General features: G+C 39.1%; 1 protein-coding gene across 3 annotated transcripts in view; it reads left to right on the top strand.

Moving 5' to 3' along the window:
* Window positions 1-23452, top strand: part of LEKR1 (leucine, glutamate and lysine rich 1) — a 64265-nt gene that overhangs the window by 18144 nt on the left and 22669 nt on the right. For all 3 annotated transcript variants that reach the window (XM_075098610.1, XM_075098609.1, XM_075098611.1), the window contains 3 exons: window positions 6772-6891; window positions 7581-7756; window positions 11141-11326. In XM_075098610.1, the coding sequence (XP_074954711.1) occupies window positions 6772-6891; window positions 7581-7756; window positions 11141-11326 (482 nt within the window). The remainder of the gene's footprint in view (window positions 1-6771; window positions 6892-7580; window positions 7757-11140; window positions 11327-23452) is intronic.

The following is a 23452-nucleotide window of genomic DNA, read 5'->3' as shown; positions in this document are numbered from 1 at the left end:
TCAGGAAAGTGAAAGTAGTTCATCTCCCTCAGTGCAGGTTTTTGCGTTAGGCATGTATTTTCAGTTCTCTCTCTGCTTATTGTTTGAACAATTTGTCTGCGATGGTTCTTGAGGTTTCCCAGTTTCATTGCTCACAACCGTCTGCAGTTACAGGGACTAGTTCCTCTGTTATACCCCTGCGTGATTCCAACACCGAGTCCCTGCACAGCATCACGTACAATGGCAAAGGCCGTATTTTCCCATTTGCTAGGGAAAGAGATCAACAGGTTGTTGTATTGCTTATTGTGGACACCACCATTGCATATGAGAGATTAATGCTTAGCTGTTATTTTATTGTAACCCGGTTCTGATATTCATAAATTGTCAGATAATTGAATTTGTGTTTAATATCCTGTATTGCATGGTAGAGACAAGAAAATGGTGTGATGCACATTTGTTTAGGTTTTCCTTTCCTCTAATGGGTGGTCATTTATTTGTTCACACTATAAGTTCAAGTTAAAACTTTCAATTGCTTGGATGTAGTGGGTTACTCTCCCCTTTGTGACTGCTGGTTGAATGCAAGAATGACCCATCAAGAAGTTTTTAATAAAAAGAATTTTTTGTGCCTCCATTTACTTCCACTTTGTAATTTAAGGTGAGATTGGTAAACTTGATCTGTAATTGTAAAATTATTCTGGGCATAACTGCAAAGCCTTAAACAGTTTCATTCAGTCCATACTTGAGAGAATGTGTCGCTGAAATCCACAGGGGTTCTTGCTTTATTATCTTTCAAAGTGAAATTAGAAAGCTTTGTGGTTATTTACTGAAGGAGGTCAATATATTGTGTGCATGTGCATACAGGACAAGGTGCTATGTTCTGGAGTTCTCTGTGGCCACACAGCAGCGAAACTTGCATGTGACCAGAGCGTGAACACAGGCTGACCCTTGAATATCCAGACACCTATTTTATCTTTGTTTTTTTGACTTCCTTGTGCACTTGACTCTGCTTTTAAGACTGCAAAAGGGGAAGGTGGCTACACAGTGTAAAATCTGGGGTAAACTCTTGACCGTGGCTGCATTCTGAAGGATTCTCTAGTAAAGGGAAGGGGTGAGTATGGGATGGATGAAGGTCGCTTGCTGCTCTGGATCACTGAGCTCTGTGGATTTGGAGGTCAGGGAGCCTCTCATCAGAGGGAAGGTACAGAAGAAGAGATTTTGTGTTTGGCAAGAAAGAAGTAGTGAAAAGATGGGTTTACTCAATTGTGGCTGTTTTAGAATTCAGAGGGAAAACTCAGTTTCCGCTTGCTTTCAGAGATGTAATAATGTTTATAACAGAGTTGGTTTCATCAACAAGACACTTGTCTAGTTTGAAAAAAGTCCAGACACACAAAATGAAATATATTTGTATTATGTTAGGGAAACACAATGTATTGTCTTACTTCATATAATTATATGCTCTCTGTGGTACCTGCAAATATAGAAACCTAGACGATTTCTGCTTGGGAAATATACTCAAACATACACCTTGGGAAACTTCTGTTTGAATTTGCTGGTGCAAATGTGTAGTATAAGTAAAAAGTCACCTATAAATTTGCCTTGGCACCGTTTCTTTTTTTATGCAATTATCAGATAGCTCATAACTGCAATCTCATTTTTTTAACTGAATCAGTATAACTCCACTGACTTCTAAGAAGTTATTCCTGAGTTACACTGCTCTGATAGTACTGAGTATGACTGCTGTGACTGAGATTGTGTAAATTGTAATTACTGTAGATGAAGTTGGTAGCTGGATTCGTAGCTCTGAGAAATTAAATCCTGTGTTTCTTCAAAGTTAAATTTTGAAGTGGTTGTGACAAGGCAGTCATCTTTTTATCATTGTTTTCCAGACCTGTTCCAGAGATTTACCTTTGCTGGAGCAAAAATTATCCAAGCTGTCTTCACAATACGTTTTTATATTTCTGCTGAGATAATAGAGAAAGATACAATTAATGCAAGGTCTGAAATGCCTGTCAGCCTACATGAGACTTGATAGAGACCTTCACAAAGAGCCTCTTGATTGGTTGTCAGAAGTAATTTTCATTTACTCTCAAACTGGGCCATATGCTAACCTGCAATCAAGAGGTAAATGATTCTGTAGTGGCACATGAAAACTATTAAATAGTCTTGTCTTAACTTGAATAGTCTGTGCTAAACAGAATATAACAAAAGACAATTATGAAGAAGTTAGGGGATGATGTTATGTGCAGTGAGTTTCAGACTGTGCAATTTTGTACATATTCTATGCCAAATTTAAGAATGACTACTCAGCTTCTTCACAGAGATGCACACTGACTTGTCTGTTGGAAGGAATGCAGCCCGCTGAAATGAAAAAGAGCATCTACTGGCTCTGAGCAGGTCCTAGAGTTTCACAGAGCTGAAAATACTGTAGTGAAATTTTTTCATTGACAGTATGTTTCAGCCTCCTCTGTGCATGCTGTCCCTGCTGACTCCAGGCAACTAGGGATTCAGCTGCTCATTCAGGCTCAGACGGGTCCTACCAGGACTTGTAAAGGGGCTGTGTACCATGTAGTCTGCAAAGATAGGGTTATTTCTTCAGATCTTCTGTGAAACGCAACAAACATCTTAAATTCAAACCACCATGGTAATTGGTCTTCTCATTACTTTTAGCACAAGTGTATTTGTTTGCTGGCAAGAGTCCTTTGCAACTACTCTATTTTCTCATGCTATTCTCTTCATTGTCAGCATTAGTAGTTAACATGTTATAATTCAACTCCTACTCTGGGCAGGCTTCCTCCACTATTCACTAAGTATACTGGCTGAAAAGATAGGATGTTAATTTTCACAGTTCATGTGAACTAAAGGACAGAGGACGAGATCACGATGTTCTCACAATTCTCTCTTCATGACAGCATTTAATGATCCATTGAACTTTTTCCTTTGTGCTAAATATCACCAAAATAACATGTTTATTTTTCTTCCTTCTTATGGTGATGATAGTAGATGGAGTGCAACTGTCTTGCCTTCTCCACCTGCTCATGTGAATGTGAATGCACACATTCACCTGTGTGAATGACCAGAACATACCTGTAATGTCTGAGGCTGCAGTTCTGTGCTCACCTCATTATATCAGATCTCTGGAATGGAAAGAGTAAGAAAATGTACCTGTATGTATTTGGAAGTTTTAAACCAAAAGATCTTCAAATACTGCCCATTCTATAATGAGTAAGAATGGAAAATGAGCATCCAGTTTTCCATGGATCCCCGAGTTTTGATTTGCTATTGTTCAATGATAATCACTGCTTGTTTTTTTGCCTTTTTTTCCCTCAAGGTATAGTTAACAGAATATATCCTCTGCAAAAGCAGATTTGAATTTATGTGACTGTTAAGGGTATGGTAATTTCTTTAGTCAGTGACACCAATTTGATTCTGCTCCCAAACGTAATCAAACAGATTTTATTCTCTCTCCTCCTACCCTCTGCCTCCATAATATTTACAGGTAGGTATGGGTAAATTTTCCTACTAAAGTAATGCCAGAAATGTCTTCAATTTTTTAATGTTTTCTTTTTTTTTTCCTCAGTGATCACAGTTGAGCCCAAACAACTTGCTTTTTAACTACCAGGTGTTCCGGTTTGGTTTTGGCAGAGCTCTACAGATCCAAGTTTCTTTATCAGGACTAATATTTTTTTAACTTTGCATTTTGATGCAAGTGTGTTATAGATGATCTATCTGATAACAGTAACTAATGCACATTAATATTATGGCTAAGTTTTTATATTTTTTTTACTATAAATCTAATTTTCTTTTGCTTTTTAAAACGGAAGCAAAAGCTGATGTAATGCTTCTGCTATCCTTTGGTTTTATAAAATATTTGTTGATTCAAATATTATTTATTTACTCATGACAATGAGTCACCAGTAGACAAGTAGCTCATTTACTCTGCTTGCGGTAGGTCAAGAGTAGGTGTTGAAAGCTTACAAAGGGACTGGTTTTTAACAGTTGCATATCATTGTAGCTGTACTTTCAGGACTAGAAGAATATGTTAGAATGGTTACCTACAGCTAACAGAAAATAAAGTTGTAAACTGGTAGTGATGTGCTATGTGGTGTTCTTTCTGCACGTGTGACACAGGAAGGGAATTGGATTCAACTGTCTCTTCTTCCTGTATGGTTCCGTTAATTTCATTACAATTATGTGAATAAGTCCTGAGTTGTTGAAAGAACAGTGTTTAAAATGTATGTGTTTACACTGTGATAGCTGTGCTTGAAAAATAAACAGGTCGGGACCACTGCCGTAATGAAAAAGTTCTAAAGGTAAATTTTAGAGGCAAAGAAAAACTTGCAGGTCGGTTGTCTGCTCCTTTGAACTGGGCAACTGTGTTTGCTGTGGCTTGGAGTCCAGCACAAGTGTGAGTCGTATCCTAAGAAGGCAAGAGACTAGCACATGCAACTGTGCACAGCTCTGCAGTGATGGAAATCTCCCTGTGCTTCCCAGGGGCCACCCTCCTCCTCCTCTCCTGTGAGCAGGTGATGGTGGTAAAGGAAATACTGGTGTTTCTCCTGTGTCTCATCCTGGGGCTGTTTTTTTCAAAATACGTGTACAAAACTTGAAGCAATTAAGATGAGAAGGTTGTTCAGATGTCAGCGAATGCACTGAACGGCCACGCTGAGCCCGCAGCATCTCTGCGTGCTTCCAGGTGACTGCAGCAATTGTGCCCAACCGCAACCTCCGCCACGCCTGGTGTGCGAATGGGCTGAGGCGGCTGCGGAGCAGGCAGGCTGGCTGCAACTGCAAGAGTGAGGCTGTGAGAGTGGGAAATCCCATAAATGGGGAAAGCCCCCACTGGATCAGCCTTGTCTGATGAGGCCTCTGGTTTCATTCCCCTTTTTTCTGGGTGGGAAGTGCTGTGGAGACAGAGCGAAGCCCCTGCACACAGCGGTGCCCCTTCTCCCCGGCTGGGTGATGCTGCTGTGTGGCTGAGGCAGGGGCTGGTTAAGCAGCACAGTCTGCAGGCTGTGAAACATGCTGTTAGTCCGCAGTGGTGAAAGAATGTTTTTTCCCTGCTTTATACTTGTTATACATCTTGAGTTGGATATTCTTGTACATAACCATGAGCACATATCATGTGGGTCTGATCAGTTTTCCCCCAGCACAGATATTCTACTTTTGCAATGTCATAATCTCGTTTAAATAAGCATAACTGAAGCACAGATGTGACAAACTTTAATTTGCATTTTTAATAGGAGGAAGGGTGCACAATGTATTTGTGAGTCTTGATAACAGTAAGCTTTTCTTTCCCAATCCCAGATTTAGGATCTTTTTTGATGTCAGATTTGAAGTAAAATGCTGAAAGTTGTCACCCGCACTGTAATTTAAAAATCCATTGCGTGCTGTTGTGATGAAGCACACTCCGTACTTAGGAGAAGGAAGCATGAAAAGAGTTTTCAGTCTATTCAAGGCAATATTAGAGAGGGTGTTGTGACATTGTCTCATTTGATCCTCTTCTGTAAGATGATTGATTGCAGGCGTCCCAAGGGGTGTTAGGAGAGTGGGGGAAACCCAAAGAGAGCTGAGGCTTTGGTAGGAGGCAGACACCCAGCCAGGATTTGTCAGGCAGAGCCACCTAATCAGAGCCTTCCCACTCTGCCTTGTGGTCAGTGTTCTGAGCCCAAAATCTGTTAGGTGGGTTTTTTTCCTGGAAGGAAAGGGGGGAAGTAAAGAAAATACATGCATATTTTCTCTGGCATATTGTGGGTCAAGCTGGGAACATGGAAATCTAGCTGTAGTCCAGAACTTCCTGCTGTGTCCTTAAGTCTTCCTTGGGAAAAATGTAGGAAAATAATCTCACTACCTTGACAGTTTTCGTCATTTGATGCCTGAGTTAACATCTGGTGGAAACATTTTTGGTGAAAAGTTTCTCTTTAGCTTTTTAAAATGCCATTGTCAAGCAACAGAGGCCTAAATTCCAGTTGGTGTAAAATAATGGTCAGGAATATATTTTACGTTTGTATTTTTATTATTATTTGCTAAGCACCATTAATTAATTCAGCAGTGCAGATATATAGTTCCATGAACGTGAGTGTGAAACTCAGGGCAAAGGGAAAGGAGAGTGACTAATTGGGATTCATCTTTTGCAAATATCTGAAATGAAGAAATAGATAAACAATCTGAATGGAAAAAAATTATGGTGACAGTAACCAAGTGTTTAGTATTTGCTCTTCGTGGACCTTAGACAATTTCCCGTTCAGCTTAAGTGAGCTCTCCATTACCCTTTCCTGCATGTCCTTGCAGTTGTGTGTAGAACCTGTGCAGCTCATTGTGGAACTTCGTATCGCCCTGCTGGGACAGGGTACCTACCTTTTAGGTGTTGTAGCCCCTAAGCTGAGTAACCAAGTAGAACTTTAAGCTGAGGTTTACATAATGGCATACATTTTTGGAGGATTAATGAGTTCTGTGTTGCATCTGTGAATGAACACTGGATTCTTAAGATATTTATATAGCATTGCGTATGAGCTGGTATTGGACATATATATTTCCATGTTATTTTACAAATGTATTTTGAGTATTACTTTGAAAGAGTTCTCAAGTGGCTTCTACAATAGCCAGAAGATTAAAGTCTCTCCATTTGGAGATCCGATACTCAGGCTGAAATATTTCTGGTATTTCAGGCTGAAATATGTGATTATCATCTTTGAAAAGACTTTCAGTGTGTTTTTAATTTAAAGCTGAAACAAAAGTTAGAGGCTGGTTAGTGGTGCAAATAACACTTTCTGATTATTTTACTTGTATCTGTAGAATAAAAAACCTAACAGTGGAACTTAAAAACAAGCAAGATGAATTTAAAAAAGTGAAAGAAGATTTGCGGTATTTCCAAGAGGAAAAGGAAGCTGCCTACAAGCAATCACAAGTGCTCAGGTGAGAACGCAAAAAGAAATGCTGTTGTTGTGCCTCCTGTGAACCTGTAGAGTCAGCTGAGAGGATTCAGTGGGGATGCAGGTGCAGGCAGAGACAGTTCTGTGAGTGAGAAGAGTGTTTATAAGCGTCCTAGTGTTTCTTGCTTTTCCAGAATATCGTGAGATGCTGTAGTGGTAGCAAATGGAACCGAAAAATGTCGCTGTTGATTGCTGATGGTATTAGCAACAGGATAAGTTATTTGCACATGTAAAGGTATTAATTAACACTTGAAAGCAAGCGTGTACCACTTGCTTGTAATGCATTGGAAATGAAATATTTCTTACATGTATTGTTTATGAAGAGACAACATAAGCTTAGACATACAGTCATTTAAACATGATTACTCTGATTTCTTAATAAAAAGTGATTGCACAATTGTCTGTACAGTTTTCTTCATTTCTACATTAAGTAGAAATCTACATTAAGTAGATTACTACATCTACATTAAGTCTAAACATTTAGAAGGGACAGACTGATTATAAATATATTCAATATGCAGCATATTTCATACGCTAAGTTATTGTAACCTAATATGGTGTAAGTTATCATATAACAGAAGTAATTATCAAGTTTACTTTAGTTCAGAAGTTAACTGACAGTATTTTGTAATTTTAAAAATGTATGTCTGGTATTATTTTTCTGTCTTGCAGAAATACATTGGAACACCATTGCTCAACTCTGAACAAGACTGTCTCACTGTTTCCTTTTATTAGAAGTGAACTAGACAGTATTAAAGAAGTCATCTCCAGTAACCTGGAGAACTGGGCTGCCATGAAGGAAGAAATTTTTCTGCAAATAAAAACCGTTAGCAAAGAGGCTTTGACAGGTAACCAGCTTGCAATAATTTTGGGCAAGATGAAATATTTTTTGGTGGTTGAGTGTAAGACAGTAAATTAGAATGTAAAATTACTTAGATAATTTCTAATTCTAACATTAACTTATCCAGATCCAAAGTGTTAGAAGACCCTACCTACTGCTGTGGCACCCCATGAACTGAATCGAATTCCATCCCATTCCTATCAGATTAGTGTGCTGAATCAATTGTTCAGTTAGCCAAGTCAGACTGAAGTGAAAGTAATAGAAATACTTACCATGTTTGAAACATAAATAATATACTTATTATGAGTATATGGATATGATTGCAACACAAAGACGGAGATGTTTTAATTTGCCTTGTGTCTCCTATTGCCAGTTTTTCACAGGTGCTCGCAGAGACACATGATGCTATATGGCAAGGATATAATATCCTTTTGTGGAGCTGCTTGAGGGTCCTGCAGTGCTGCCTGCCCATCCCATGGGCAGGCTGCACCTCTTCCCTTGAGCAACCCACTGGTGTACACATGCGGTTGCCTTGAATGCATGAGTCACTGCATACAAGCAAACCTGCACCAAACACGTAGCAGCTACTCCCTCCTTCCGTTTCTGAATAAGAACAATACTCAAATACAGCTGTCTTTATCTGAGGGGTCTTTGGAATTGAAAGGGGCATGGAGCAGCCCAAGGGCTGAGAATAATTCACTTGGCCTACAGCCTGCTTCCTGCTCAAACAAGGGCAGCCTTCAGGAAGAGAGAAGCTGGGAGAAAGTCACAACCGACAGCTTGTTCATGAAGGTCGTGCCCAGCCCTCAGGCTGGCGGTTGGACTTGAAAACTCAGATTTATCCTTGAATACCATTTTTGCTCTGCCTCAGTTATGAGATTAGTTTTGCTGAAAAAAGTGTACAGCAGTGTAATTACAGACTACCATCCAGAGCATCTAAACGGTTCCTGTGTTGACTTTTGTGACTTTAATGGTCATTGGACATAATTTTCATATACATATTCCTTTTCTTAGAGTTTTTGTGTTCTTTGTGTGTATGAGTTGATGAGGTGCTATTTACTATGGAGGCTTGTTTTATCAGGATTATAAGGTAGCAAAGAAGTAGGTGAGCTGATGTCACGCCTTCTGTCCTTGTGTGAAGGAATATGAGGGCATGGTGGGTGATATGCATCTCCCCAATCACTCTGGTGGTGAAACCGTATGAACTCCAGTGCAAATTCACAGCTTAAGTGAAACCTGCGTCCGTGGGGTATCTCAGAAAATATGTAGCTTAATTTTAAATAATAGCTCCCCTATGCTTCCTGTGAAATCAGAAGTAATTTTTAAAGTTTTCAATGATTGCTTTGTTCAGACTGGGAAGAAATAATTGGGGCAGCTGTGCAGCAGGATCGAGTAGGCACGCATCCCACTGAGACAGTGCCTGGGTCTGAACAGAGAATTTGGGGCGTCCTGAGCCCAGGCAACAGAGAGCCCAGAAGGAAGGAGGGCTCTTGCCTGCTGAAGATGAGCGTGACTGGAAAATTACTCTTTAGTATTCAGTTTTTGTAAGAACAATTAATTTAAATGTCAGTGTCAGTATCACACATTTTGATTCATGACTTCATCTCCTAATTACACTGAGCACAGAAAGTATTGTATGTCCCCGAGGATTCCTTTCTTCCTGTGCTCATTCTCTGCCTACTTCTAGCTGATAAAGGGAATATGAGCTTGCATTTCTGCAAACATCTTCAGGTTCAAAGAGATTCATAACTTTTTAAGCCTTCTTTTTTGGAGTATCTCGTTTTATGTGTTGTAATACTGCAAACATATAGAATACTGAAGCAGAAGTGTAGCCTTTCAGGTTATTTTAACAATTATACATACCATTATACATGCTATGTATCCCCAACTGCATTCAACAATATCCCCTTGAGAATAGTGCCGCAATGTGAATCTTATATACATCCTTAAATCTGGCTTTCTAAATCAAAGCAATTTAGTCACACGTAACTTTTTCCCCCTGTAAATGCCATTCAAAAGCTTTTATGTTCTGTTTTATGAGTTGTTAATTATTAACATGTGGTAACACGTTAATACGTAGTAATTTTTTTGTTTATTTTACCTTACTGTTTTTGCAACAAGATTTTCAGAACTTGTTTTCCATTCGGATTTTCAGAAGAAAAATGTTACATGAGGTGCTACTTGTTATGCCTGTGCCGGTTTACTTGGTTAGTTTGAAAACAGCTTTTAAAAGCCATTGTATATGTATATTATTTAGCCCTGGTTAATTAATGGCAAGAAGAAAGAAGTATGAGAGATTAAAATCTTTTGGTATTTACATCATTTAGACTCACAATAAATTGATTTAAGTTTGGAGTAGTTGGGAAAGATTGTAGGTAATAAAAATACTTGCACCACAGAAAGAATTTAAAATTTGCATGTGGGCAGCATATAAAACATATGTAATAGCTGACTTGACAATAGAATTAGACTCCATCTAACTTGAACATTGTCATTATCATTAATAATGACAATAAATAAAAGTGATATAAGTTCTTTGGACAACTGAACATTTAGGGCTGTAGTTGGAGAAGGCATAGAAAAGAATTGCAACTACTTTTGGAAATGTTCAAATGTACTCATCAAGGGTAACTGAACTCAGAAGAAAATATGAAAATGTAGGAAACCCACTATACCACTCCCCGCCCCGCCCCATGATTTACTTATTTACCTTGCAGTAAAAACCTCCTGGGAAAGTTCCTTGGGACTGCTGCTCTTCCATGCTGAAGAGCTGATGAAAGATAGTGACAAAGCTTGTCTTTTATAAAATGAAGATGTGCTTTGTGTTTGCTTTAACAGCAACAGTCACCTAAAGAGTGAGAAAGTAAAATGTAATACACATGCCCAAACATCTTCTGAACCAAAAGTTTCAAACTGAGTTTTAGCAGAGGCTAACCCCCTTGATATCTTCTCAAATTAATTTCAAAATGAGTCTGTAAATGTTTTTGTATGTCAACATGATTTGTTAATGATTGTAATTTGATAAAAATCTTGAATTCAAATATTCCTGTTGCCTATTGTTATTTCATTTGGAATATCTATGTGTGTTTGATTTTGAGATCTTAGAGAAATACATATTATTGCTTTAGAATAAAATTTGTATTATTTGTCAATAATATGTGTTCAGCTAAGTACAAGTTATCTGTGTAAAGAGATATTGCACAAGGCACTTCTTTTGGCCCTCTACATTCTCAGCAGAAGCATTGCTAATGTATGTGACTTACACTGACTCATACTCAAACTAGGGTTGCAGAATGCTGAAGTCCTGAGTTTGTAAATCAGGTGTAATACTTTTCAGTGAAGAAGGTAAACTCAACAGCAGTCTAAATGTTGGGTTTTTTTTCCTCTTCAGAAATACCCAAATTGAATCAAAGGTTAGCAAAATCCCAGAGAGAGAATGAATGCCTCCAAGAAAAGGTAAAACATCTGACACTGGTAGCTGACACAGTTGAACTGAAAACTCAACAGCTCCAAACCTCACTTCAGCAAGGGAATGAACTACAAAGTAGGTGCCGTGAACTACAAAAGGAAACATTAGGTAAGAGAATTTTGACATTTCAAGCAAACTTCTAAGTAAAATGAAATGTAAAACAATTTTTTGAAAAGCACCTAAATTGTGGCTGTTGCTGTGAAAGCACTCAACAGCTCAACTCAAGCCTGAATAAGATGTGGATGTTATGCTGTCAGAAAAGACAGTATGTCATTCTGAGGAGTCTGTTAACCTTGCTGGGAACATGAGACAGCTGAGGTGGGGAGAGGGGAAATGAAGGAAGGGAGGAAAACAGTGAAGATGGTGGTAATACAATTATGCTCTTACTTGTCAATCTTATCTAAAATATCAGGGAGAAGGCTCTGAGATTAAAATTAAACGGAATACTTTCATTTTGAGTGGAAGGCCAGGAAAGATTTTTGGCTATCAGCAATAGAACTGAAAAGTTAAGTCAGGCTAAGTCAGTCTCTATTCTCATAGATTCATTAAACTTGAGACTTTCTAATGATTTGGCCTTGATAGTGTGTCTGAAGACTCTAGAGAGTCCTCTTGAAAACTGTAAGAGCAGTGATAGCACTTGAAATTATAATATCTTGTGAGCTCTGTTGAGACAATAACTCATTACAAAAAGATTATTTATATTAGTAACTCATAATCTTTTTTTAAAGCAGTATTGCATTCGTAGTGCTGCCTCAGAGACATTAAGACCTTGAAAATATATAGAGGTGGTGCTGTTCTGGGCACAGTTTTGAGTCATCCAATTGGCACAGCAATTACCATGCCGCCTTATGCACAGTATGTAATGTCGATTTTAAAGCAGTAGATCTCAGTGCTAGTCATGATGCAGGAATTTCACTGCTCCTACAATACCAGTGATAATATCAAATGTAAGACTGCAGATACCATCCAATGAGTTATCAACCCGTGCTGCTGAGAACAGTCTTTATTTTTGTCACTGTATAACAATACTGTTAGGAAAGCTACAGCAGTGATGTGTTTGAATGGTAGAATTGAGCAGATAACTCTACATCATTTTCCAGAGAGTGTCCGTATAAGAAATAGACTTAAAGTGTCTTCCTTTTTGTGATATTTATTCAAAAAACTGACTTTAAATTAATGCAAACTCAGTTAGATTTTGTTCTGACAAGATTCTTCTGTGGACTATTCCACAGAATCCACTTTTGTCTTTTTTTTCTCTTGGGGAGCTGCTAGAGTGTTCTGGTATCCCAAAAACTTGCACATGACATTTTTCAGTAGGCTTATTGATTGTCGCTACTTAGTGCTCTGTTCAGAGGAAACTCTGGCACACAGGATGGGAGAGTGTTGCCGTAAAAGTGCTCCGCTGTCAGTCTTTAGTCACAGCATCTTATTCTGAAGACCTGAGTAAATAGAAAGAAATAGAAAGAAATGCATCAATTCTATTTAAACTTCATCTTGAACACACTGCTGGACAGTGTGAAAAATTGTACCTTTTTGTTCGGCTTGTATGTAAAATCACTTGGAGAGATTTTTTATGAAACATGAAATTAAATGCTGGTAGTGCATAAATGGTATCTGCTGTGTTAATTTTTTGAAAAAAGTAAACAATCTCAATATTATATGTGCAATTTATATATATATACACACACAAAGATGTATTATATATTTGAGACAAGAGCCTGGGTAAAAAATAATAATGAAACCCCCCCCAGATTCCAAATAAGCTCAGGGTAACATCACTAGAAAAGATAAAATTGAAGGAATTAACTAGTTGCACAGGTTAACTAAGTCACATTGCTTGTCCCAAGAGCATAATGTCACCTGTGACTCCTCATATTTTACTTGAAAACTGTTTGGAAAAGATGCTAAAAATGCAATAATGTCTTTTGAAGAGACAAGCGTGTTTCTCCTCCATTAAAAGATTCATATTTTATCCAAATAATGTACATGTATAACTGCTAGGTTTGACTGTTACAAAGCCACAGCCCAAAATTTGGAAATTATATACTCTAAAATATCCTCTTGTGTTTTGTTTCTTAATGTTCACGTTCTGTCTTTTCTTACGCTGATGTAACTCTAGAGATTGAGCTGAGAGGCTCTTACTGTACTAGGAATCACTCAAGCGAATAGTATCTCTCAAAAGAAGATAGCCAAGGTGACTGGCTCAAAACCAGCATGAGTGCCACAGATCCTGCAATAAAACCTACAGCGATGATGCATTGCTCTGTGTGAAGCTTTGTTTTCTCTGGTAGTAGGGTAGCACCTATGGAAAGAAATTTTGCGTTTGAGTGTTGTCTTGTGCCATGCAAAGAAACTGTCTGAAAGTTAATTTGTACATCAGTCTGGATAGTCTACTAGAAGTGCTGACAATTGCAATGATTTATATGTCCCTTTGAGGACGATTGTCAGAGATACCCTGTTCAGAAGCCATGCACCAATGTTTTGGTACTTGCTTGTTACATGCTTATGTAGTGTCATGTTTTGGTCACACTGTTGCTTTCTTTAAGAAGTAGTAGACATAAAGTGCTCATTTTACCCTAATACTTGGCTTTCTTCTGTGTTCATTATAACCAGAAACTTATTTCCACATTCATTTTAGAAATATCTTATCCTCTATCTTTGTATAAATAGACACAAGAAGTGATAAGTCATACGCAGTTAGATCATTTACTATTTATCTTTATCTAGAAATCTGAGTTTCTGCAGTTTTCAAAATGGATCTACTACCCGGCTGCCTTGAAGAAAACAGAATTACATTTGACACGCATTTTTTAGGTGGAAAAATCAATCAAAATAAAACAACCTCAATGCAAAAAATAGCTCCTTCTCAAGTATACTTTGTAATTTCCTTTGTGTTGAAAAGTATTTTAAGTTGTCTGCTGGCGTGTAGACTGTTTTGGTTCCTTCCTTAGTATAAGCGCCAAGACCAGCACTTCATACAATTTCCAGAACTATAGATTTTACTTTTTATAAGATGCCATGTTCAATATAACTCAGATAATTTTACGCATTACTGAGTTAAATTTTTCTGGTGAAGTGGCTGTATGTGGGCATGTGAAGCTGTCTGTGAATTCAGTGGTAGTTCACTTGCATTCTTGGGAGCTGGAATGTTGGCACTCGCTGCTGTTGTAGAAAGTCTAAAGTCCATTTAATTGAGTATCCTGTCCTCACTGCTGAAAAACACAGCATGCTTCACAGGAAGGAGCAGGAACTCTAGAATAGCACTTATAGGATAATCTGGCATCCTTATGTGTCTCATCTTGATCTAAGAGGTCCTTGAGCTTAATAAGACAATCTTTTAAGCTTTGAGATACGTGGTTTAATATCATTACATAAGATATCGGTATCATTACATTTATGCTGACATGAAAACTACCCTTAGTTAGAGTTTCCTGTTGGGTTTTCTAGAGTTGTTTACTTGAGAGGTTCCTGTAAACAATGAGGTCATAGTTTGTTCATGTGCGTTGTAAAAATACACTTTCTTTTTCAGTTTTTCCCACCTTTAACTCCATGAAGAATTGGCTAGTTCTTATGTTAGAAGACCAGCGGAAGATACTCACAGTCTGTAATATTTATTTTTTAAGGTTATTCAGTGTGTTATATATTTTTGTGATGCTTGCATGGCACTGTGGCCCATCTTCTCAAAATCTGTATTAACTTCCCAAAATTAACATGTTGCATCAGACCATCTCATCAAGCAGTTAGTTATATTTAGGTTCTCATTTCTTACCTTTAATTGATACACATAACTTAGGGCAATAACTGTAGTATATATACAAGTACCACACCACGAGCAGCTTCAGGCTAGCTCACATAAAGCACATCTACTTTTTGTGCTGAAAAAATCTGAGCTTACAAAGAAGTGCCTGTTGTAGAGGTCCTATTCCAGTCTGTGGGTCATTGTGCCCCTTTTTAAAATTTTTTTAAGTTTTTCTGTATAAGAAAACCAAGATTGCTTGACATTTCCTATAAGATGATCACTGTTTTCAGTGGCTTAGAGTATGACCAAACTTAACTAATCAATGTTTTTTGAATATTAATTCCAGTAAACATGGTCATAGCTTTCACAAGGGTGGGATAGCTGGAAGTCACTGACTTTTACGTTTAGATCCTATGCTGCAAAAATTTCATTGAAAACCCCATGAACCTTTTCTTCTTTTAAAAAGGACTTTGAGACAGGAGGTTTGACAGTTCTATTGACATAGACAACCAAGTTAAACTGACTTCTAAGCCTTTGGAAACTGAATAGATGTTTGTTGGTGTGGTGGCTAAACTCTGGTTTTGGTTTACGAGTCTCCAGAATAAAAGGGCTGGGCTGCACTTTCCCAATCCTTGCTTGTTCCATGTGTCACGGTGGCACCGGGCAACAGGACAGAAGACAAGGGAGGCTGTCTCTGGTGCACTCCCAGCGCTGTGCCTGCCGAGTGCCCCGGCCGCTGGGCAGGGGACAGCATGGATGGGGCAGAGACCAGTGCGGGAGCGCATAGGTTAGGACATTGTAACAGGGATTTCAGGGAACGTGGCTCGCCGGCTGCTCTGTAAATGAGCCGGGGAGCACACTGAGCAGTGAAATGCCAGTCCTGGATAGCTGGAGTTCTTTTGTCCTGTGTGGCAACAGACACAGAAATCCTGTGGGGAAGAAACTGTGTGCGATTATATCCTGAACAAATATTTCATAATGCATAGTAATAAAACATGAAAAAAGAGCTGATGCTTTTATATGTTTGACTGCAGCACTTACACAACCACTAGTGCAGTTCTTGAGTGTTGCCCTATATGTATCTTTTCCTGCATCCAAGCCTGCACACTGTTGTTCTTCAGTGAGAAGCATAGTTAGAACCATTTCCTTTTTGGTCTGAGACCCAAAGGCTACTGTCCCATTCTTCTTTTGAATCATCCTCAAAATCCAGGCTCATTGCAGGGCGTTCTGGAATCGTGTCCACAGAAGGAAACTGGAGCAATGTGCTAAAAGGAATAACTTGATTTGGTTAAGATAGCTGTGGTCTGTGGTGGCCGGGAAGTGGATGCTCTTGGCAGTGCATGTCAAGAAAGAGCTAACGAGCAGGTGGCTGGAGTCAGTGTCCTTCATCTCTCCTGCAGCCAGGGGAGCGCAGCTTTCTCCAGGCTTTGTGCTGTGCAAGATGACTACAAAACGCTGTGTGGTTAAACACAGCAGGTACAGAAGGAAAAGCATGAGAGCTTTAACTTTTTCCCTCTGGCGTGGTTCCAGATGACTCTTAAGATTAACAATGGTTTGTTGTGTTGGGTGTCCTCAGCTGAGCAACAGCTCTCGTGTACTTCTCAGGCACTTCAGTTCTAGTTTCTATTCTTCTACTGCCAGTGAATCAGAGGAGGGAGGAGAGCGTACAGAGTGTGCTTTCGATGGTGTCTAGTGTTTCACTGGAGCAGATCAAAGGTGTCAATAGCAATGGGACTGCAAACTGTCCTCTCCCTGCTATCCTGGGTTCTCAGTCTTGCACACACCACAGCTCACTTTCACCTCCATGCCATCACCAGGAGTTAATGATGTTTTTACCAAGAGAAAAGTTGATGAAAATGTCCCCTTCACCTGCTTCTGATGGAAAATTTTACTCTGTCCCTATAAATCCTGTGGATTTATATCTGTATCAGCACTGTTGGTGGATTTTCTTTCTACATTTTTGCATTTTCTGTTCCGTATTTATGGTTTAAGAAGTTGGACATTATAGTTTCTGTAGTGATGGGCTCGAATGCCCCTCTGAATCCCACCATGTACCATGTTTGTGGGTATGCCTCCTTTTACCTTTATATCTTCCATCCTGAATTGGGTGCCTCTGGGCATGAAGAGCGGTCATTGACTTTTCTTCCAAATACTATAAACAAGACTTGCATATCATCTAGTAAGCGTGTTGAGCTCTGTAGGAAATCGCAAAGTAAAGACACATTAATCAGCAACCCAGGTGGTGAGTATCACATCTCTAATGGTAAACTTTCCAAAATTACTCCTTTCATCCAGAATCCTTCTCCAGGTTCATTTGGGGAGGACTTTTGTAATTCAGCCCTCACCAGTTATGCTGCTCTTGGAATTCAGTGTTAATGTGAGCAACTATAGGTTTCTGGTTTTGATGAGGAAAAACTCTTGGGATTTATTGAACTAAATTATAATTTTTTACTTTGATGTGACATAACTGAAAGTGAAGGCATGACTCTTGAAAGAAGCCTAAAATGTTAGAATTTTCACTGCTAGCATTGATAGGGACCTAGCCAACAGCTGCCATCTATGTTTTTGTCTTTTTTTTTTTTTCCCCTGCCCAGTTCAAAGGAATATTTTGAAGCTGCTTGTTTATATTTATAAAGAGATTTGAAAATTTACAGTGCTCTATAGAGTTACTCCTTCCCTCAAGAGATCTGAAGTGCACTGCCATGTTATCTCTGCATACTTGCCCTTTTAAAATGTGTTTCCAGAGAAGAGGGATTAAAAAAAAAAAAAAAAGGTGTATGTAATGATTTCACTGAAAGTTATCTCAGTGGTTAGTGTGACTGTGTGGATTCTCGGGCATCTCGGCAGTGTAATGCTTGAGCAGAAGGGTCACTGTGACCGCCGCTCATCATGCTGTGCTGTTTGACTCACTATTTACTTATTTTGCATGTGTCAGTTTCTTTTTTAAACTGCATATAATAAAAACTTGAAATAGCAGACACTTCATGGAAAAAACACAAATAAAAAATTGTACATGGAATTCATACAGATTATCAGGACTCTGAGAAATCTTAATGAACAGCTAAAATATCAGCTAAGCAGGTCAATGTTTTATGTGAAGTGTTTTAGAAATTACTTTTATGAATAAGAAAATGTAGCAGTTACTTCCTAATAAATCACTTATTAAGAAGCAATAAAATGTTTGATGTGGATATCCTGAAGGAGATTTCAAGGCAGAAGGACTGCTAGCTCAGGCATTTTTATTCTACCCTTCCTGAATAGATCAGTAAAATGCAAATCCATACGTGTTTGAAGAGGTCTGTCTATATGGAACTCGTTGCTGGATTGGTGTAATAAAGCCGGCTAATGCACTGGTATAAAAATGTTCTCTTTGAAATACAAAACATTATTTTCTTAATGAAACAAGCCTCAAATGTTATGAGTTTGCCATTGTATTAAAATAAATTAGTGGGAATAAATACCAATTTTTTTTTTATTTATTATAGCCTCATTTGATCTCAGTGAAAATCAATTCCAATTAGTGGATTTACACCATATAAAGACAGATCTAGAGTGTTCATGGTTGCGGGGGGTGTTGGTTTTTTTGTTATAGTTTGGGGGTTTTCCCACAAACTACTTTGAAGCTAATATCCCTCTTTAGTATTGAAATAGTTCAATGCTCCAGAAAAAAAGCAAACCAACCTTGTCAGGATTTGAGATTTACATGTTTTGAAAGGATTTTCCTTTCTGCACCCAACATTTTGAAGATTCTTGTTTTATGTATTTATCATAGAATTGTAACTTATTGACTATTTCATATGATAACAGTCATAACTATGCATTAGTTTCTACTATGGTTTCTTTGTTCTCGTGCTTCTCATGACTTTCCAAAAATTACCTTTGTGAGTTACGTTTTGCCAAAGAGGTGAATTTGATTGCTGGTTTCATACCACTTTTCAGACTCACAATGCATCATCCAGTTAGCTAGAGATGACAGGTCTTGAAAAATCCTCAACACAGGGTAAGGTCTGGTGAATAATTGTCTAATCAAATAGACTCAAAAAAAAAAAATCAATAATGCCATGTGAAGAGCTGCAATATCATGTGCTCCTAAAAGAGAGGAGCTGATATCTGTGCTTTCATTTTTATTACCAGGCAAATCCTTTCCTCCACTTAATCACAGATAGAGAATAATTTTTCTTCAGAGTCATTGCAGTTTTTCTTTATCCCATTTATAGTTACAGGTTTACCTCTGTATGGGTTTAATTGCTGACTATGCACGTGATATCTGCCTTTTAAATCTTTTGATGCTACTGCTTCATAGGCTACTTAAGTTACTAAATATAAACTTAGCAGTGGTCTGCTGACATAATAAGACTAATGAGAGATGATTGAAAAATGCAGGCAGCTGTAGGAGTAGCTGGGTAGTTGGAGTGGGGAATGTTAGCGCTCTTCACGGAAAGAAGGAGCAGTATTTTAATGTACGTGAAGAGTCTTTAATGACACTTTAAAGACCGCTTTGAAGAGCTTTGAAAATCCGAAGAGAGAATAGTTTCCTGTAGTTTTAGGTAGGCTGCAGTTCAAATATCCACTATTCATACTACAAGTACTGTTGAAATATTTTTTTATTAATTCCAGCTGCGTTACTAAGAATTTGAAGGGTGAGAGCTGGGGAATGCAGTGTTGGTGTTTGAACAGAATGTGACAAATGGGTTAGACGAAGCAATGGCTCATTAGCGCTTTTCAGCAGTCTCTTACAGTGGAAGAGGAAACAGATGAATATGATGGAAAGAACAGCGTCCTAGTTCTCTTCAACTAGGTGTTGGGATAATGCTGTGTTTGAGTATGATTTAGTTATAGAAAGACCCCACTGTGCTTCTTGAGGAAAAGCAGGAGTTCATCTTAAAGGAAATATATTTATTATGTTTTGTTTCATCTGATTGGCCTAAACACTGAGAAAAAAAAAGTCTGTCTCCAAGGAAAATTAAGGTTAGAAGTTCCATTTCTCACCTTCAGTTTTCCCACGCAATAGGTAAGTGACAGTATTTAAAATCAATTTTAATACACAGGAGAAGCAGGTCTGTAGGAACAATTCTGACATATCCTAATTAGCTTGGGTTCAGAAAGGCAGGAGCATACGCAGAAAATTCAGGCTTAAGGACCAAATCCTTTGGTGCCAGAATGTGAACCCTGGCCATGGCTGAGCAAATACCATGTGAGCGCTCCCTCTGACTGCAGTGGTTGTAACATGTCACTGATGCACTCAGCGGGTAGGGGGAGAGAGACGGGAGCTGAGGGAGCGTTCTTTCTCTAATTAAGCACTTCATAAGGTCTTAGAAAAGACTGACATCATGTTTGCATGGTTGCAGGTTTATTCTTTTGAGGGTGCTGAGGGTGTTCTAGATATGTACCACTCAAAACTATTTAGAATCAGGTCCCTTCTCTTTTTTTTTTTCTATGCTTGTTTTATGTACGAGCATGAAAGAACTAACACACTAGTTCAGACCAAGGGTCCAGAAAGCCCAGTCCTGGCAGTGGTCAGGAACATATGCTCGGGGAGATAAGAAACAGGCATTCCTTTTTGCTGGCACATCCTCCCAGTTCCTGGCAGCTTTTAGTGATTTAGAGACTTCCTGGTGGCACTGGTCAGGTCTCCAGAAAGGATGTAAATCTGAACGGCTGGAGTCCATCCCTGGGCTCCTTCCAGACAGGCTCAGGCTTGTGAGTCACAAATAAAAAGTACTTTCTTGTGTATATGGAAAATAATTTATCTTAGAGAACATAGTGCATGAAATATTATAAATAAAAATAAATAGTTCTGTTCTGTGCGTGCAAGGAGGTTGAATATTTAGTTCACTTCTTTGGTCTCCTTAGAAACATACAGTGAGGCAAAATATTCCTAGTGTGACACAGTAATTTTTTGTGTATGTATTTCATATTTCTCACAGCTTCTCTGATATGCTTTTAAATAAATGTACTTACAAGTATGTTAAGTGTACATCCAACTTAGGTTTCGTGTTAATGTTCTAAGAAAATTTAAATATTTTGACCCCTTTTACACAGCTCATCAGCCAGTATTCAGGGCCTGTTGGTTGCTCCCTACAGGGAGTAGCTCTTTAACAGGTTTTAAAGAATACCTACAACCTCCTGTTTTCCAGAATACCGGAGAAATTAAGCAACAGGAGCTGGGTTCAGTCTGTCTTGGCCAGGGATCTGTGCAGCTCTCTCCATTTCTGTCTCCTGACTGTCTTTCAGGTTCAAGCTACTAGTCTTTTCCTGACCCCTTGGATCCTGTTTCTTTCTGCCTGTCCCTGTAATGTTGCTCGGCTGTATTTGCCCTGCTCCCCTTCTGCCTCAGTTCCCTTACAGCAATATTGTGCCTCCTGCATTTGAGTTTCTGTTCCTGGCAGTCCTTTCTATGCCCGAAAGAGCAAGGACATTTCTCACACCCACTAGCCTCAGGGAGGTTTCATTCAGTCTGCCAGCATGACAAATATTATCTTGATCTGAGACCGGGAGTGGCTCACAGGGTACTTGTGTTCGCATATACATGGACTAAATCTCTGAAAAAGATTGATCCTAAAATAAGATCAATTGGACAAAGGAAAACATATCATGGCAAGACCTGGGCTAGCTGGCTGGCTGAGAGGGAACCCAACAGCGGCCTGGAAGTGCCTGGAGGGGAGAGAGGAAGGTGGTGGATGCAAACTCTCCTGGAGGGTGGCAGGCGGTAAGGCAGGGGACACCAGCCACAGCTTTGGAGCTGGGAGCTTCGAGGTGTATGTTGGGAAGAGCTTTTTCAGCAGAGGGTGGTGGAGTGTGGGAAGAGGCTGCCCAGAGAGCTGGGGGACTCTCCAGCCTTGGGGGTCTTCAAGACTCATCTGAATAAAACCACAGGTAACCTAGTCTGGTTTTGTCAGCATTACTGCTCTGGGCAGGAGGTTGAAATGTGCAGCCCCAGAGGTCCCTTCCAGCCATCAATCACTCTGTGAATATGTACCCAGCTGAATAATGATGAGAATTTCATAAAGCTCAATTAAAAAATCTTTTTATCTGTGATTCTTCTGCAAGTAATTGTCTACTGCTGGCACACAGGCACTGAGACTGGGTCTTTCTAGTCAACAGGACTGGAGGGCAGCACGTGCAGCTTACACAGCCTTTCTGTTTCTCGGTGAGAGTGTGAACGGGACTGCCCCGGTGGCTCTTTCTCATCAGTGACCGGTATGAGTCAGAGCTCGTCTTGTTTAAACCAATCTATCTGCCAATTGTTCCACAAACCATGCCTAAATAAAGAGAAAATGAAACTACTTTCTCCCTGTGCGTTTTCTATGTGCTGTGGAGTAGTGATATGGTTAGGAGTAGCAAATCCACTTGTTTGCAATCCCAGGCAGGTAGTAAGAAATGGACTGTATTTCTGAAATTGGAAGCAAATAAATTTTGCAGACATGCATTTATTCTTACGAAGGCACAGTCATTTTAGGCCAGAGACTTAATGATACAGATTCGTACCATGACTGGCATTGACCTAAATAGAGCTGTGCTGTTGAGTTTCTGTCTGCCAGCAGCTGAGCTGGTGCTGCTACGGCAAAGGGGTCTCAAGTAATGGCTGGGGTCTGCATGTCTTCAATGGCAATACCTGTTTGAGCTGTGCATATTAACCTCTCTAGAAAATCTTAACTACTGGCAAACAGTCTTCCTTTTCTTACACATGTATAAATTTTTCCTTTTCTTACACTGAGCTTTTATTTAGATGAGACCAAAATATTCAGAAAGTATCTTGGATTTTTTTGGTAGGTTTTACAGGAAAAGTAGAAAATTACACAGTTTGATCACGCGTGCTTCTGAACCAATATCACTGTGAATCTGTTACGAATTAGCTGCAGAATTGATGACTTCCAGAGAGGCTGCTTACCCAATGTGAATATAGTTCACAGTGCTTTTTGTTGTTGTTGTTGTTGCTGCTGAAAACTTTACCAGTTGTTGCTATTTACAAAGCAGGAACTGGAGCCTTCATTCAGCACTGTGCCGTTGGCTGGGCAGCTGGAGAGGATGCAAACTGGGTGGCTAAATTCCTGAAACCCATTTCTGGGCTGATGCTGTGCTCACTGTTTTGCAAACACTGTGGGCTGCATCTATGGGAATTTGCCCAAATAAGAGGAAACAGTCACCAACTGTGGTTCTTTTTCTTTGGTTCTTCACATCTTTTCTTTGTGCATGTTCTGTGCTGTGCCCCCTCGGTCTCTGTCCTTATCACACAGAGTTTCACTTTATGGAGAATATGATACTGCTGAAACACAGAGGTGTAGGGGAGGCAGGCCCTGCCTTATCCTCCTCTTTGAAGGCAGGGCTGATTGTGTGCGGAGCCTGAAAGGTTACTGTTGACTGTTTATGACTATGGAAATTGTCAATCACAAAGATAAGTAAAATTAAACATTAATGATATTGAGATGGATTAGGACTGAAGATTCTTTAAAATGTGGTACTTCATAAAGCTTTAAAATGAGTATCAGTATTAC

Source organism: Phalacrocorax aristotelis, chromosome 7, assembly GCF_949628215.1.
Source record: "Phalacrocorax aristotelis chromosome 7, bGulAri2.1, whole genome shotgun sequence".
NCBI classification, from domain to species: domain Eukaryota; kingdom Metazoa; phylum Chordata; class Aves; order Suliformes; family Phalacrocoracidae; genus Phalacrocorax; species Phalacrocorax aristotelis.
The sequence above is the reverse complement of the archived record's forward strand: the minus strand, read 5'-3'. Positions and strand labels throughout refer to the sequence as shown.